The following is a 16,907-nucleotide window of genomic DNA, read 5'->3' on the forward strand; positions in this document are numbered from 1 at the left end:
TGCCATGAACAGCAGACATGTGGATTGCTAGAAATCCATTTGTCTCTATTAATATTAATACACAGATTATTTTTTTTCTCCTTTCCTGGAATTGGTAAGCAGTATTACTTTCTTCACCTTTCGTGCTGATACGTGTATGTGAAAGGCAGTGATATCTGTCTGGGAAAGCTGCAGCTCATGATTGCTGGAGTGTATTTGGGAGGAGGCAATTTGAGTCTTCAAGAAACACAAAGTCCTTTATTCAGATTTTCTCTATGCGTGTTTTTGACTGTCAGAAAGCAAGGCTGAAATTATCTCTATTCATGCATATATAAATGTGTATGTGAGGTAATAAATAATAAACAAACCTTAGTGCTGATGTTGGAGGGTACAAAAATGGTTTAAAAGCACGTCCAAATTTCTGTTCCTTAGTAGTTTTATTTAAAGATGATCTGTTTCTAATGCAAGATCTTGAAGAGAAAATGTGTATCTTTTTGGCGGTCCATATCTTGATGAATATCTGTTGGAGGGACATGAAACAACTGAAAATTATTACCTGGTGTTTGGAAAGGGAACGGCAGAAAGCCAGGAGGTCATCATTGGGGTGCAGAATCACACCGCTTGATTTCATACATGTGGTTTGGTTTTACTACCAGCAGTTGAACTGAAAATGCACTCTCTGGTGCAAGCATACCATTGCAGGGCTCAGTCAAAGGCGTCATTAGGTCACTTAGTGAGTAATGGAGCTACCAACTCTGTTTGTATTAATCATTACATTTAGCATGGATGGAATTGCTGGAACTTCTCACCAAGAGCGGCGATCTGAGAAGCTTCTTAAAATTTATTTGGGATATTACTATTCATGCCAGTGTCATAGTTCTTTGCATAACGTTGCATTGTCTTTATACTGAACTTGAAACTATTGTGATATTTTAGATTCTGAATTGTTTTCTGGAAGATAGAATTTCCAGAAATGCCTGGCTGTCCTGAGCCGATGGTTTGACCTTTCTGTGCTACAGAAGAGCTTGAGGCGAAAACCTTGAAGTCATTGTAAGAGAAGGATTAAGGACTGCTTAATAATGGTATAATGTAACGTAGATCACCAGTAGGCATTCCTTGTCTTACTCTCTAACAAAAGGTCAAAGTTATGCAGAAAGTTGCCTGGAGATAATGTACTCACAATTAATGGACTGTGTACTGTTACTGTTCTCCTTGAGTGGTCACCCAGTAGAGTTTTCATAATACCACTCTTCGTTGCTTTTTTAAATTATTGGTTTTTAATTTTAGATGCGATTCTGTAAGCACAGATTTCGCTATTAAAAAGAAACTAATCAAAACAGGTCTGACTGCAAAGATTTGCTCTCAGGTTCATTTGCATTTTGAAATGCGTGACAAAAGTTCACGGAGCGTGTGCAAGTCAGGCACACTGTTACAAATAGGAGACAGCTAATGTGAATTTGCATCCATCTTAGACCAAACCACAGAACAAAGGAAAGAACCAGAGGATTGCAGCTCCTCGTTTCTTCTCGCTAGGATACAACAGACTCAGCTTAGTTCTGTTGATAACTTCTGTAGGCAAAATGTGTGTAATGTTATGCTTGGGACTAAATTCCAGATTCCTAAGGAGCCTACTGTGAACAGGCTCATGACTGATATCAGTTGGGACTGATTGCTTTATGATATTTTAATCTTTCTGTGATTTGGGGAATATGGAAGTTATTCTGTCTCTCCCTGTTTGTTTGTTATGGTGGTGTCTGCTCTTCAAACCAGTCTGTTGCATGGGATGGGTGCCTACCAAGCTCTCTGATAGATGTTGTTTGGTTTCTTATTTTTCAATTATTATTTTCAGGATCCAACAAATCTGGATAAGTTCAACGTGTCAAATTTCTTTCATGTTAAGAACAACATAAAAGTAATTGATCCAGGTAAGGATGAATTGAAGGTAGGCTGAGAAGGCATCAACACAAATATGCTAATTCTGCATGACATTATAGAATTAACACGCTTTTCTGGAGAGACATCTCTCAGCGGCTGGTGGTAACTTTGAAAGCTTCTTGGAAACATGGATAATGTGTTGAAACTGTCCCGGTCTCATCAAAAGGTGTTAACAGATTTTGAAGCAAAGACATGATTCTTTGAGAAATCATTAACTGTCTCTATTGAGTGCTGTGCAAACACAGAACGCCTGCCATATTCTTTAAGAGTAGGCAGGTGAGAGAGAGCTGAGAAGAGAAGGAACAATAATTTGCCAGAAGGTCCATTAGCCTTGTAGCAGAACCCAGACAAGGAAACCTGTGTCTTCTCATACAGGTCTGCTGGGCTCTCTCTTGTATGTATTGTCCACCCTTCTGTCTCGATGACAATGGGTGTCTTCCACATTAAAGACTGATGTAGGTATTTCTAAAATTGTCCTAAAATTCTTTTAGTAATAAAAATAAAAGACTTATTTTTCTTTTTAGATATCACAACTGAGAAATTTGCCCCTCAGTTTTTCGTGAGTCTTCGAAAGCTGAATGCTTCGTAATATTAAATCCCTGAAGAAAAAACATTCTCTCCTTTGCCGTTGTGGTTCCCATTAGAACTGTTTCTAATAAGGTCTAATTGCTGATTCTAAGCATGGTGTGTTATTATCTTATATATATATATATTTTTAAAGCTACTAGTTTTGCAAGCAATCATGTCTCTTTCTATTTACCTGCTAAAAATGAGCGGGTATTATCTCAGAGATGGAATATTTAGTGTCTAGCAAATAATAGGCACACCAAGACAGAGAACAAGTGAAACTCGTACAAATTGTACAGATCATCAAATTGTGCAATCCAGTCCGCCAGCCTTCTGCCCCGGTGTCACATGAGAGATTTGATCTTGGGATTTCTGCATCGCAGGCCTGCCCGTTCAGTTTATGTTGTGCCCAAGTGTACCTTGTCTTTATTGTTCTATAAAAATTTTACAAGACTGGCATGAACTTAGGTAATTTCTGGTGGTTTCGAGGAATTTTTTACGGTAGTTGACTTGAAGTTGTTTCTTTTCTTTTATTATACTTCCTCATATTGGCATTTATAGTGCTCTATTTCAAGTTACACTGTTGTTAGTGTTGCACATTGCTATTTGTTACTGTTTGTGCAGGAACAAATATATTTGCTAGACCTTTTTATTAAAAAAAAATGTAGAAATGATATCCAGAAGATTTTTGTATAACTAGATATATAATAAACTGAAGGAGAACTAAAGAGATTTTTCTTTTACCTTTGAATGTTTTAACTTTGTCTTATCTAGATGAAGAAAAAGCAAAATTAGATCCATCTTACTATTTGAAAAATACAAATACAGAGACCCGAGAGACTTTACTGGAGCTTTATAAGGAATTCAAAGGTGATGATATTCTAGCAGCTACTATGAAGGCTCCTGAAAAGAAGAAAGTGGATAAGCTGAATGCAGTAAGTTGACTTAATTCGGAGTTTGGCACCGATTGACTGTTCCAAGAATGGTAATAGATGTTTTTCAACTTAGAGGCCATATTGCAGTATAAACAGACACTGCTCCTTATGTTTTCTGTTCTATGGAAATTTGTCATAGATGACAATATGAGAATCATACTGGGGTTCCTTAGAAATACATTGTATGTGTCAGGGAGTTTCTCTTTGTTGAATCATTGTAAATGAACCTAAACATTTTAGAAATGGAGCACAGTAAGAAGGAGGAATCTTTATGATGTGGTTATGATGTGTATATTGGCAGAATCTTTTTTCCCAGCTTGTAGTTTCTTGCTTTGAATTTGTTTATCATTGATTCCTGCAGTTACTGGCAGAGAGAACACACCTTAAGGGCAGTGCAAGTGAATAATTTCTGGTGTGGGCAAATACATAAATCATCCACAGCTGCTTCTCCTTTTTGTTTTTCCCCTGGAATGCAGGATTTTTAGTGGAGTATTTTAAAGGATTCTCCTAGCTCAGCTGTCCCAGAGCATCCTGGGCTTTTGTTCCCCCCCCACCATTCTCTTGTGCAGAGAGGAGGAAAAGAAAAAACCCAAAGAAATTATGAACATGTGTTGAGGTAGAGACTGAAAAACAAACCTTGAAAAAGTGTAAATGCTGATGTGTTATCAATATCAATCCCAGCACAAGCTACTATGAGGGAAAGAAAAAAAAAATCTCTGTCCCAGCAAACCCAGGACAAGGATGTTCTTCCAGGTGCATGTTACTGTCTGTTCGTGGTTGTCAAGAGAAACTATTCATCTGCATCTAGACTTCCTACTTCAAAGGCTGTTTGAAATGGTCAAGACAGAGTATTCTTTCTTTAGTAATTCTGGGATGTACGTGTTCTTGTGTTTTGATTACACTTACATGCAAATGAACAACAATGCAGCATATGGCTTTTAATGAGGAGGGTTAGTGACAGATTAGGGAGTGTCTGTGAGCAGGGAGTAGGAAGACATTTGCCCCTTTTTCAGGGCGTCAGAGTGTTCTGAGAAAACAAAAGAAGTGAGAGACAACGATGAGCTCTACACATGTTGGAGAGTCAGATTGTACACTAGTGGTGTGGATGGGCATAACTATAAACTTGTGTAGGATGCAGTGTAACCATGTGGATGGAGCATTGGCCTGACCTGTGTTCTTTACAGGCATTGCCCCAGAGCCGCTAAACCTATTTGTGGATTTGTCAGATCTTCGTAATTTACCAGAAAATCCAAGTGTGATGTTCACATTTCCTCTCTACAGGAGCATTACAAAGCTCAGAACAGGCATTGGGAACCATGGGACAGTGCCTCTGCATGCAGAAGGGCTGTGTGTGGGAGGGGGGATGGTTTGCTCTCTTCTGCAGCATCTCTGCGGTTCACTGGATTTTCCTTCCACTTACTCAGCAATGCTCGAGAACTTTACAGGTGTCTTGTCAGCAGTGCTCCTTTCGTAGCTCCACCTGTAGACGTACAAATGAATTCTGGTAATAGAATCTTTGCATAATGATGTATTAAACTGTAGTGGAAGCAATAACTCCCTTCACGTCAGCGCCTGGACAGTCTTAACTAGAGCTTCATCAGAGCGAATGTTATGGGTAACAAATGGAGAATTGTCGCTGCGTTGTGCATTTGTTTCTTTCTATAGGAGCTGGAGCAGAAAGTCTGCCTTCAGAAGGATGACATTTGTGTGTTTCTAGTGCTTGTATAGTATCTTCAGTAGATAAATTCTACGATCTAATATCTTTTTCTCTTGCTTTTTCCTCTGCAAACAGGCTCACTATTCCACTGGAGCAGTAAGTGCTTCCTTCACCTCCACTGCCATGGTGCCTGAAACTACCCACGAAGCAGGTACCAGAACTACCTAGCTACAGGCTGTTTATTTACTTTCCAGTTTTAAAGTGTGCTCCCAAGCACTCATATATTTATGAGGGCTGGAGGAATGCATTGATAATTGGTCGATTCTAATACATTAGAATGTATTCCCTAAGCAGACACATCCTTACTTTCCTGTGAGCTCATTCTGAAAATAATGGAGCAGTTACGAATTATCTTTGGCTTTGCATGGCAGTTACTTATACTGAACTGAAATTAATGAGGTATTTTCTATGCCCAGGGACCACAAAATGGGATATCCACTTATCTAAGTTAGGGATGAAGTGTAATCTCTCCTCAAATAGCATACGACATTTTTACCACCTTTTTGGCCTAAACTGATATTGATTAGAATGACAGCAAAGTTTGTGGTAATAACTTTAGATTTACTGCTTTTCAAGGTTACACAAAAATGCATTTTGGTACAATCAAGTTTTCCTTTCGTTCTCTAGCCTAAACACAAATGTATGGAATTTATTTCATTTGAATATTGGTTAAATAGCTGAGCCATTAGTATTCCCAGTTGAAGAGAAAGGGCTCACTTATGGCACTAAAATTTAGAATTATGTCACGTGCTTAGGCAAAGATTGAATACGTTGCTGAAACGACGTTTACCAAGTTCAGTTACTCGGTGAATTACAGTGATTTGCAGGCGAATCTTTAAGCATTGAAAATATCTGACTGACTGGACATTTTGACAAAATGGAAGTGGAAACATCCTAGATTGATCCTTTGGTTTGACTTTCCAGTAATTTAGCTTCATTTCTTTTCAGAACTGGGTAGGTCCTCATATGTCAGCAATTTGTGGTTGACTGATGACTACCTGCTTGGCTTCCTAGTTTGACAAGAAACGATTTGGTTTCAATGTGATGTTTGTGATTGGTAGACGTTACTTGAAAATTATAGCTCGTAATATTGAATGCTTCTGTGACTTAAAAGTACAGACGATATTGTTGGCTCTCGAGGAGTTGGTGGATTTCTGTAATGGAAAGTATTCTGCACAGAGATTAATGTGAAGTTATCATAGATGAATTGCAGAGTACAATCCCTGAAGACCCAGTACCCCAGGGGAAGAGGTCAGACAGTAGAATCTAGCAATTTGTTTTCTGGTGAATTCTAAAGATCAATGGGTGAGCTTCCAGAGAGCTAATTACTGTGTTTTGCTTTTATACAGCTGCGATTGACGAAGATGTTGTGAGATACACATATGTGAAGAAGAAGGGTTATGTGCGACTTCACACTAATAAAGGAGACCTAAACCTGGAGCTGCACTGTGATATGGTACTGTGTGCCCCATAGCATGAATCTCTCTAGATAAAAAACACAGTAGGAGCTGGCAATGGAAATGTCCAAAGAAGGATCAGTGTATAGTTGTAATAGATACAGATAAGTTACTTGCTTTCAGTTGTTTTGGTGTGTTTTCATACATACACAAAACTCCATGGTAAAATGTATACATTTTACATAATATACTGCTATCCGTATAAATGTTCTCTGTGAGTAGTCACATACATTTTAGTGGACTACTTGCAACACGTCAAGGATACGTGTTTAGAGCTTCAAAGGTTCAGGGTTATAGTGACCCAAACAAAGGCAAGGAAGGTAGAGAGAAAGAAGGAAGATCACTGAGAAGAGAGAATAACTCAAGGTTACACAGCAGGTTACTGGCAGAACCACGAAAAGAACCTCAGTGAAACTGAGAGCAGTCTGTCAGCCTGAATACGTGTAGTTAAGATCCCCAGAAATGGTTAGATTTGCTTCCAAATCCTGAGCTTTACAGAACAAACCTAAATGAAAACCTTAGAATATGTGTTTTACTTCCTCCTGTCTCAGTTTTTAAAGTTCAGGTTTTCGAACGTCTTTCCTTTGCCATTGAGAGGTAAACATTCATTTTAAAAAAACAGCAGGCGAGTTTTTATAGTCAATACAGTCTGATTCTGGAGGAAATTCGTGACTTAAAATAATAAACATTGCAAGACTTAGATGGACAGATGAGTTGTGGTGACACTCCTGTCTCAGACGTCACTGCTCACTGGTGTCCTTGCTCATTTATTTGTACAACCACATCTGTAAAAGGAAAAACAGTTTTCAGTGTAAAAAAGCCCAAGCCTTCTGTTGTTTACTGAGATTTTTATCTCAGGAGGTTATAGGCCTGAAGGTAAATGGTTTGGAAGTTGGAGGATGTCAATAGGGGTAAAACTTCTGCTTGCTGTGGGCTTCACAGACTTCAATGACGGTGCTGTCTAGGAGCTGGGATCCCTGGTGTGAAATCCAGAGATGCACTGGGAGAATGCATCCTTTTTTGCCTGGGAGCAAGAAAAAGGAGCAAAAAGGACAAGCCTGCTAGCTTTCCCTTCTCTTCCTTTCTCTCGCACAAGTAAGGAACAAAACACATGTAAGCATCTCAGTCTGATCTGTGGAAACAGTATGAGGCTCTCCACAGCAGCGTATCATGTTAGCAATTCTGTAGGACCCTGTCAACCCTACAGGTGTTTTCCGTGCTCTTAAATAGTAACGATGTAATAAGGCAAAAAGCAGAGGGTGTTAGTACAGCAATATTTGGGGGAAGCAGCAGAATGAGCAGATTGCATTGAATCATTTGTTTTGCCATATGTTCTCAAACTGGCTCCTGCCTAATGCAGGCTGACTGCACCTATTCTTATCAGCGTGGCTTTTTTGGACACATGTGTGACCAGTGTCACTCAGTCCTGAGGACCCAGTCTCAATTGCTCATTATAAACTTCCTGTATAATATCCACTGTGTTTCCTTTTTTTTCCAGATGAATTCCTGTTCATCTCCCTTTCGCGCACACTGCTTCCTCGTGTACACGTTGGAAGTGTGCGCGGTTTTACACAACCAGACCTGCTTGAACGCTGGCCTCAAGCCATCTGTTTCTCTCATTTCTTTGTGTTGATTAAATCTGTGTGAATTAAGCAGACCTTTGGCACTGCAGAGGGGAAAAAATATATATTTAGAATAAGTAGGAAAAACTTGCTGCTTTAAGGAGGTTTTCACAACATCCACTCTAGGTCATTATCTCAGGTCTTATTAAATCAGTTCTGGGAGGCGTTTGTTTTTCTCCCTTTACTATATAAGGAGGTTGTGCTTCTAACTTTGGTTTTCCTGAATCACGCTGAGGTTAGGCACATAAGGTAGCTCAGTGCAGAGAGAACAAACACCTGAACAAACTTACAACACATATATAGGCCACAAACATATACACAGATCAGCTACAATGGATCTATTGAGACTGTGAAGACAGACAAAGAAAATGCCAAAATCAAGCCTTTCTAAACACACCCAGTTCACCCTGCTTGCAAATATGCATGGTAATAGTCTTAATCATATGTTGATTTTTTTTATCAGCTCTTCTGGCTTATTCAGTGCACAAGCTGAACCAGTTCTGGGAGCTATTTGGAACTGTGTAGTGAAATCATTTATATGCAGGATTTGGTTTTCCTGCAAAAGCATAGCATGTGGGTGAAGTCCTTGATTGCAGTCAGGGGGAACTGGACTGTATCCTAATGCTCACCCAAATTAATGTTGCACAGGCTTTTTGCTGCCTGACTTTTCAGCCTTCATGACTTTTTAACATAGTTGGTATGCACGGTACCCCAGCTTTTCAGAAAGAAATGGAGAAACATTTCTTTCATTTCTTCTCAGAAAGAAATGGAGAAACATAAGGGAGTGGAGCATCTCCCTTATGTGGAAAGGCTGAGGGAGCTGGGTCTCTTTAGTTTGCAGAAGAGGAGACTGAGGGGAGACCTCATTCTTGTTTATAAATATTTAAAGGGTGAGTGTCACAAGGATGGAGCCAGGCTCTTCTCGGTGACAAACAATGATAGGACAAGGGGTAACGGACACAAACTGGAACACAGGAGGTTCCACTTCAATTGGAGAAGAAACTTCTTCTCAGTGAGGGTGACAGAGCACTGGCCCAGGCTGCCCAGAGAGGTTGTGGAGTCTCCTTCTCTGCAGACATTCAAAACCCGCCTGGACGCCTTCCTGTGCAACCTCATCTGGGTGTTCCTGCTCCGGCAGGGGGATTGGACTGGATGAGCTTCTGAGGTCCCTTCCAATCCCTAACGGTCTGGGATTCTGTGTGAATCGCATTTCAGCCCAGAGCACTGTATAGATACGCACTGAGATCACCAGCGGATTTGGGCCCCCTGGTTTCAACACACAGATCTGCACTACTTGAATGAATGAGGGAGACGACAGCAGTATTAGGTTGTCATTGCTGTTCGAATTCAGCCAAAATATGTGTGATTTGGGGAATTCATACCTCTACTTTCTCAAGCTGTGCAACTGCAGGAGCAAGTATGTGATTTATAAGACATATTACAGTGATGCTGAGCTTCTCCTTTTAAAGACTTAAAACTGCCTGACTGGTTGTTTTCTTGACCTGACTACAGGCTCCTTTTTTAATTGCTGAGTGATATCCTGTGGTCTGGTTATTACAGAAGCTACCCTAGCAGTCAGTACTGCAAATATGTGATTGTGAAATGCTTTAGGAAGCTGGAGGATGAAGTTGCTATATAAATATGACAAATGAATACCTGTGTCTGGAGGTAGGACTCACAACATTCAAATTAAATTTTAAAATAGCCGTATGGGTTAGATTTCAATATACAATTTGAGGTGAAATCTTGCTGAAATAGAGAAGGGCAAGTGATGTACTTCCTGCCTCAGAGTGTATGTCTATGGAGTCTTCAATTGTATTTTCATGTCTGCGGGCTGTATTTAAGCAAAATATTCTTGCAGTTGTGCTCTCAGCAGTCTGCACTACTGAAGTCTGCCCACTATCTCTTTGTCTTCAGTACTCGCCTTGGGTTCTTGCTCCCTCTCCCTTCACAGCTCTTCTGTCTTTCGTTCGTTCTTCCCCCTGCTTTTTGTGAGCTATCTGGCAGTATGGATTGTTTGGAGTTCGGCCCATATGTTCATGTGGAAATTTTGCTTAAAAATAAATCTAGGGATCTTCATACACGAGTACTTTAAGGTGCCAATCAATAAGATTGATAGTGATGAGATTCTTCCTAGCACCAAAAACCTAATCAAGAAATGCTTTGTATTGATCCAGGGGAAGAAAAACCAGTGCTGCAGTGTGGTTGAAGTAATCAGTTACTTTGTGACAGGATACAGAAGAGTGTGAAATAGGGCTAGAATCCAGGTATTTTCTGTGTTTGAAATCACTTGTTCAGAGCACCAGAAAACTTCACTTAGGTTAACAGAAAGATGATGTGTAGTGTAAGTCATTGACCTGAGAAAAGGCAATAAAAAGACTTTGAAAGATAAGCTGGATTTTTTTCCACCCTTTTGAATTTGTGCCTCAAATGAGCAAAGGTACAGCACTGTTGTCTCTCTGCATCGTAGCGGTGTGCCTAGTGCTCGTTGTTGCCATTTGTTTTTCTCCTAGTCGTCTCATTCAGATACAGTCTGTTCCTCCTGATGGGGACTGATCAGATGGCCATTTGTTAGGGACCTTGTCCAGGAAGCTGAGTTCAGCTGGGCGTAAATGACATTTATTGTATATAGTAATTGGAAACAAATATACACAAATTCTACTTGCCAGAAGATTTAACAGCATCCAACAAGTGTTGTTCTTTCAGCTCTAGTCTTATGCATTGCCAAACAAATACATTATGAAGAAATAACGGATGAAAGGCAGTGAATGTCACTGGATTTCTTGTCTTTTTATTTACTGTGATTTTTCTAGTCTCCACAAGTTCTTTAAGCTGCTCAAGCTGCTTTACTCAGGGATGCTGCTGGGAACAACTGGCTGTATCATCCATGTGTATTCTGCTGTGTTAGTGACTATAGGGATGCGGTTACACCTTGCAGGTGGTGGAGCAGCCTCCTAAGGCAGGGTGTGGAGGTTTTACCCTGTGTAAAAACTCAAATTGACTTGGATTTGGAAGCAGAAAAGCAGTGTGATGTAATGGATAGGATGGAGAACTAGGAGCTGGTAAACCCTAAATTCTGTGCCTTTGCCTTTTTGTGCCGTGCTGCATGATGTGACTATGTCATTTGATTACAGATTTTTTTAAATCACTGGCATCCTATTTTTTTATTTCATGATAAGTGATAAATATGGGCGTAATTTTGAATTCCCAGGAAATAATATGTATCATAGATGCCTGATTACTGGAATACGACTACACAAATAACCTAGTCTGCCTGTTTGAATCAGAAGCCCTGCCTAGGAATAGACAAGAGTTGCAGACTCCTCATCTCTGCACCTATGAAAAGCAATAAGATTTCCTGCCTTTGCCTCTAGGTTGCTTTGAGGCTTTCTTGTTTAGTGTTTGTACTGCTTTATTGTTGTTGTGCCATGGTAATATATACATATACAAATTTAACGCTCCAGAAGACCCCGTCAAAGTGATGACCAGGTGGTTTGGTGTACTACCTCCCTTCTGTCCTGTGTGAGTTCTCCTCATACGAGTGGTCGCTGTGGGGTAATGGTCTGGTGGTTGAACACTTGCCAGTAGTGGTAATTGAATACTGGTCTGTAACTGCCAGGGCAGTTTTTGTAAATTCGCCTGTCTCTCTCAGGTTTAAGACTTTAAGATTTAAGGGCAAGTTGGCATAAGAAAGAAGAATATGAGATGGATTTCATAACTCCATCCAGCACTCCACAAGTGCTTTTTGAGGTTTTAGGACCTGGCAAGCTCTGTTTAATGATGATAACTATAGAAGCCACTATTCTACAAACACTGGTGTTTTAATCTTTTGAGGCCTTCTGACCTGTTAAATATGCCTGTGATCTATAAATGTGTAATCCAGCCTCTAGTCTTTGAAATCATCTCTCCTTTTGTGTGCGGGACTGTTCTGAAGATCAGAAGCCTGTAAACTTCTTATCCATTTCCAATGGGAAAGAAGTGAGTTGCTGCAAAAATCCTTTGACCTTCTAGCATGACGAGGTTCCCCAGTCTTCCTGAATCTCTCCTTTTCTCTCTGATTTAAATGTCCATTCTGCTTGCTTTCTGTCAGAGGCATCATCTGACAAATAACTGGCTGTGAACAGTGTCTTGTTCACTCAGTTACATGGTTGTAGGGATGAAATACAGTGGTCTTGGCATGATTGTAAACGGCTGCTTTTGTATATTTTTTGTCAAAGTAGGTCATTGTGGGAAGAGCTGCAACTTCAACTTTAAAAGCTCTTGTCAACAGAAACTGAAAACAAACAAACAGAACTGTCCTTTTCCAGTAGGAGAATAGCTGGATAAAAATGCCTGTTGTTCCTGGTGTGCTTTTATCTCCAAGTGCTGCAGTAGCAGACAGATCTATTGCTTTGCTTTGTGGGTGGGAGTGAAATGGCTCTGTGCAGCCATACTGATTAACAAGTTGTGCTTTCAAGTGACTAGAAACTAATATTTAAAATGTTTTTGCCTCCGGGAGTATAACAGCCATGCTTGAGAAAGGAGAATTGAGGATTTTCATGTGAGTTGTTAATAGGAAATGCTTTATCCGGATGCTGCCGTCTTGCTTTTGTCTCAGTGCAGGAGCAGTGGGAGTCCCTGATGTCGCCTGCTGCCCATGCCTGAGCGGGATCTTCAACGTGGGGTTGAGGAAAGTGCTCAGCCACCTCCCTGTGAACCTGCCCCTGCATCCTGGGGCTTGCTGCTCTTGTCTGACTGCATGGTTTCCCGGCAGCCTCTGGCATTGGGTGATCAGTGGGAAGGCATTTTGCACCTTTGGGCCTTTCTACCTCCCCAGTCCCCCTGGCAAGCTGGATCTGGGGGAGGGAATCAATCATTGGATTGTGTCGCTTGTTTTTTGACATTTGATGGTGCAGGCATCCCATACCAGCTGCATCTGCCACTTCCCGAACCTGAGCATGAGGCGGGCGGTTTGGAGTTACACAGCTGCTGCTCTTCATCTTTCTCTGACATGTTTCTTGTTTGTGCTTTGGCTCCTCTGGTGAGAGTGAGGTGACCTTGGGAGGATGACAGCTACCACAGCTTCACTGCCTAGTGTGGAAGTGCTTACAGGTTGCATCTACTGAAAAGGTGGAATTCATGTGCCAGTTGCAGACTGACAGAATGCCAGGGAGCTGCTGCGGGATATGCAATACCCCAGGTTTTAGAGCTGCTGGAAGTTGCTTAGGCAATTAAAGTTGCCTCCACATTTAGACTGTACCTAGTGGTGCTGTATTGTGCTTCCCAGCTCCATCCTCATCAGCACCCAGCCCTGCGTTGCGCTGTCTGGCAAGCTCCTCGCCCATCGTGTGACTGAGAAATTTGAGGGAAGAGGAGAGGATTATTTTCTGTTCTACCACTGCAATAAATAAAAGTTAGAGGCAAAACGATGACTGTGACTAGGGATAACGACTCTGCCTCTGGAGAACTAGTAGTTAACACTGACAAATAGATGAGTGAATAAGATGCCTTGTTTAACTTGAGTTGTGCTCAGCTAAGCTGATAGATTGTCCTTGCATTTGCAAAAAAGTGCTAAATAAAGCTGGAGTATGTAACTTTTTCTACTGACATCTTGTCTAAGGTGAGCATCTTGCTTAGACTTCGAAAAAGGTCTTGGTAGCATCATTAATGTCAGTACTGTGGAAGAAATTCCTTTGATTAGTGGAATTTAGCTATCTGCTCAAAGCTTTACTAAATAGCTAATGCAGTGACAGTGGGCTTCTGTGTAAAGAGAATGCAATCATTCTGCACTTTGTTCTAAGCAAACCTTAAGGCAGCAAAATAGGCAAATGTTTGCTATTAAGGCAGCAATCTATTACCTTGAGGCATCGTTTGCTTGTTCTGATTCTTTTTTAATATCGGTAAGAGCCTGGCCAAGTGTTTTGCCCTGGAATGCCCTGGTGCTTTAATCTCTCCCAGTGCTTTCTCACTGGAACTGTGCTCTTCTGATCATGATCACAAATTGACCCAAACGTGTTTGCTCACTGTATGACCAGATTGAAAATAGTGTCCCTTCTATGAACCGTGTCTTTTTTGAACAGAACCACCTTAGGCAGCTATTGTTTGCCACCATAACTTGTCATCAGCTCAGCCCTCCTTGCACGTAGGGGAACTGTTAGCTGGAAAGTGGAGCTGGCAGGGGGTGATGTTTGGGTCTGCAGTAAACATTTCTCCTGCAAGAAATGTCATGGGCTTCCTGCAGTGAAATTCTCCCTGTGCTTTTGCCATGGGCTTTGTGGAGTTTGGGATTTTCTTGTCCCTCTTGCTCTGAAACAAATGGAGTGTGCTCCTGCTCCGCTGGTGTAAAGTGGAGCAGGGGAGCTCAGATAGCCTTCCAGTACAGTATTATGCATTGAAACACCCTGGAAACATCTATATGTCCAGTTCCTTTCCATGACTTACTGGAGGGAACAGACACTTGCACCTGACAGATGGTGATTCCTGAAACTGCCCCATTACAGTTGCCTCCATCTAAGCCCTAAATAAAGCCAAGCTTTTATTAGGGTGAGTTCTTTCCTGTGGGATGGATAGGCTACAAGGATTGCAGATTGAAAAGGATGGTGAGAACTGAGTTTAAACCTTACCAACTCAGCTCATTATGTCTCATGTTTTAGAAGAGTTGCTAGAGCGAACAATTAGAAGAGTTAAAATGGTCTATGTAAAAAAGAAAGTACACAAATGGACTAAAGCAAAACAGCATCCACTTTGCATTCTAAAGGAGATCTATGTGAGAAAAAAAATACAGGCTTCGTTTGAAGCCTTAAAAATTTCCATCACTAGTTCATGCCTCTTAGTAGCAGGATTCTGGCATTTGTGTGATAAGATGAAGGCTGTAGAACACAATTTTAATTTGTGAGGAGCAAGCTTTTCATTATTTCAGATTATTTCAGCTTTGAAACATAGGGTTAATGAGCGTGTATCAAGGCTCTGTGGTTTAGTACAACTACTACAGTTCATCCAATTTAGAAAGACAAAAAGAAATAAAAGGGAATTGGAATTAGCTCAAGGAAATTATACAGATGTGCAAATGACAGCTTCTGAATGCTTAGTGTGAAATTTCTCTTCAAGGTTCATGCAGATCCTCAAGGGATAGAGCATTTTGAAATGATTAGCTCTTCACATAGTAAAGCCTTCTTCCTTGCAGTCATGGCAACGACTCAGGAGCTCCTCTCTTTTCCCATCCCCTCTACCTTGGCAACAGGAGTGCCGCAGATTTTCAGTCTACGCCTGGTTGGCTCTTCAGCTGCCCAATACAAATTGTGAGTTAAGGTAACTTTTACAAATGTAATGACCCATTGTGACTGATGAGAAAGGAGAGCTGCAAACTGAGAAATCGGATGGTGACCTGGCTTGGTTAGTCTTACCCTCCCAGGTTTGGGATGCAGCAAGAAAGATTAATTTTGCCTCACTTGGAGCCACCCTTGCTGGCAAAAAAGAAAACTAAAATTGGATCCATTAATCCTTAAAAATGGAATAAGATAAAATCCGCATTTCTCCTAGAACCTTGCAGTAAGGAGTTGCCGGGGTTTTTTTCTGATTTACTTTGTTGTTTGTTTGGGTTTTTTTAAATTGCATTCCTTTCTTCAGTGTTTTCCCAGTATCCATGATTTCACAATCAGCTTCTTGTCACTGCTGTGTTTACATGGTCATTCTTAGTAGCAATCTCTCTTTAATTCAGAAATTCGTCCAGACCTGCTAACTGATAGAGTGCTGGTGTTTCCATGTAGAGTTACCTACTAAGTGTGTTAGCTAAATGGAGACTTAAACATAATTAGAAAACCATTGGACTGTTTTCCCGTTAAATATACACGTCTGTGAGCCAAGCAAAGCATTTGTGTCATCTTCTGGGACAAGTATTCTTCTGGATTCCTGTCTCAAGCAGTTCATTAAAATTTTACCACTTGTCTTGGGTGTGAATTTTCAGCAGCTGAAAGACAGTTATCTGGCATCTACAAAATAAATGGGGAGCATACTTGAAGCAGGAGACTCATTTTGGTATATATAAGATTATTTTTTTTTCCTTACTGTTTGTCATTCGGAAAGAGAGAAGTACCTTGAAGTTGAAGGACCTGCTTGGTGGACGAGGGGAAGGCTGTGGACAGTGTCTACCTGGACTTTAGTAAGGCCTTTGACACCGTCTCCCACAGCATCCTCCTGGAGAAGCTGCTGGGCATGGCTTGGACGGGCAAACGCTTTGCTGGATTAAAAACTGGCTGGATGGGAGCACAGAGAGTTGTGGTGAATGGAGCTCAATCCAGTTGTGACCAGTCACAAGCGGTGTTCCCCAGGGCTCTGTTTTGGGGCCAGTCCTGTTTAACATCTTGATCACAGATCTGGATGAGGGGTTTGAGTGCTCCCTCAGCAAGTTTGCAGATGACACTGAGTTGGGAGAGAGTGTTGATCTGCTGAGGGTAGGAAGGCTCTGCAGAGGGACCTGGACAGGCTGAATCCATGGGCTGAGGCCAATTGTGTGAGCTTCAACAAGGCCAAGGCCAAGACCCACCTGGACGTGTTCCTGTGTGACCTGGTCTGGGTGATCCTGTTCTGGCAGGGGTTGGACTGGATGAGCTTTCGAGGTCCTTTCCAACTCCTGATATTCTGTGACTCTGACATCGTACAGAGACGCTGCCTTCACTTACGCGGTCGCAACTTGACTGAAGAAAAGGAGGATTTCTCA

At 41.2% G+C, this 16,907-nt stretch overlaps 1 protein-coding gene across 1 annotated transcript in view; it reads left to right on the plus strand.

Moving 5' to 3' along the window:
* Nucleotides 1–16,907, plus strand: part of PPIL2 (peptidylprolyl isomerase (cyclophilin)-like 2) — a gene marked incomplete at its 5' end in the record, with an annotated part of 45,616 nt that overhangs the window by 11,922 nt on the left and 16,787 nt on the right. Inside the window, 4 exons of the mRNA XM_010183490.1 lie at nt 1,829–1,904; nt 3,256–3,416; nt 5,209–5,284; nt 6,483–6,589. Of these exons, the coding sequence (XP_010181792.1) occupies nt 1,829–1,904; nt 3,256–3,416; nt 5,209–5,284; nt 6,483–6,589 (420 nt within the window). The remainder of the gene's footprint in view (nt 1–1,828; nt 1,905–3,255; nt 3,417–5,208; nt 5,285–6,482; nt 6,590–16,907) is intronic.

The sequence above is a fragment of the Mesitornis unicolor genome, unplaced genomic scaffold, assembly GCF_000695765.1.
Source record: "Mesitornis unicolor isolate BGI_N332 unplaced genomic scaffold, ASM69576v1 scaffold49314, whole genome shotgun sequence".
Taxonomy (NCBI): Eukaryota; Metazoa; Chordata; class Aves; order Mesitornithiformes; family Mesitornithidae; genus Mesitornis; species Mesitornis unicolor.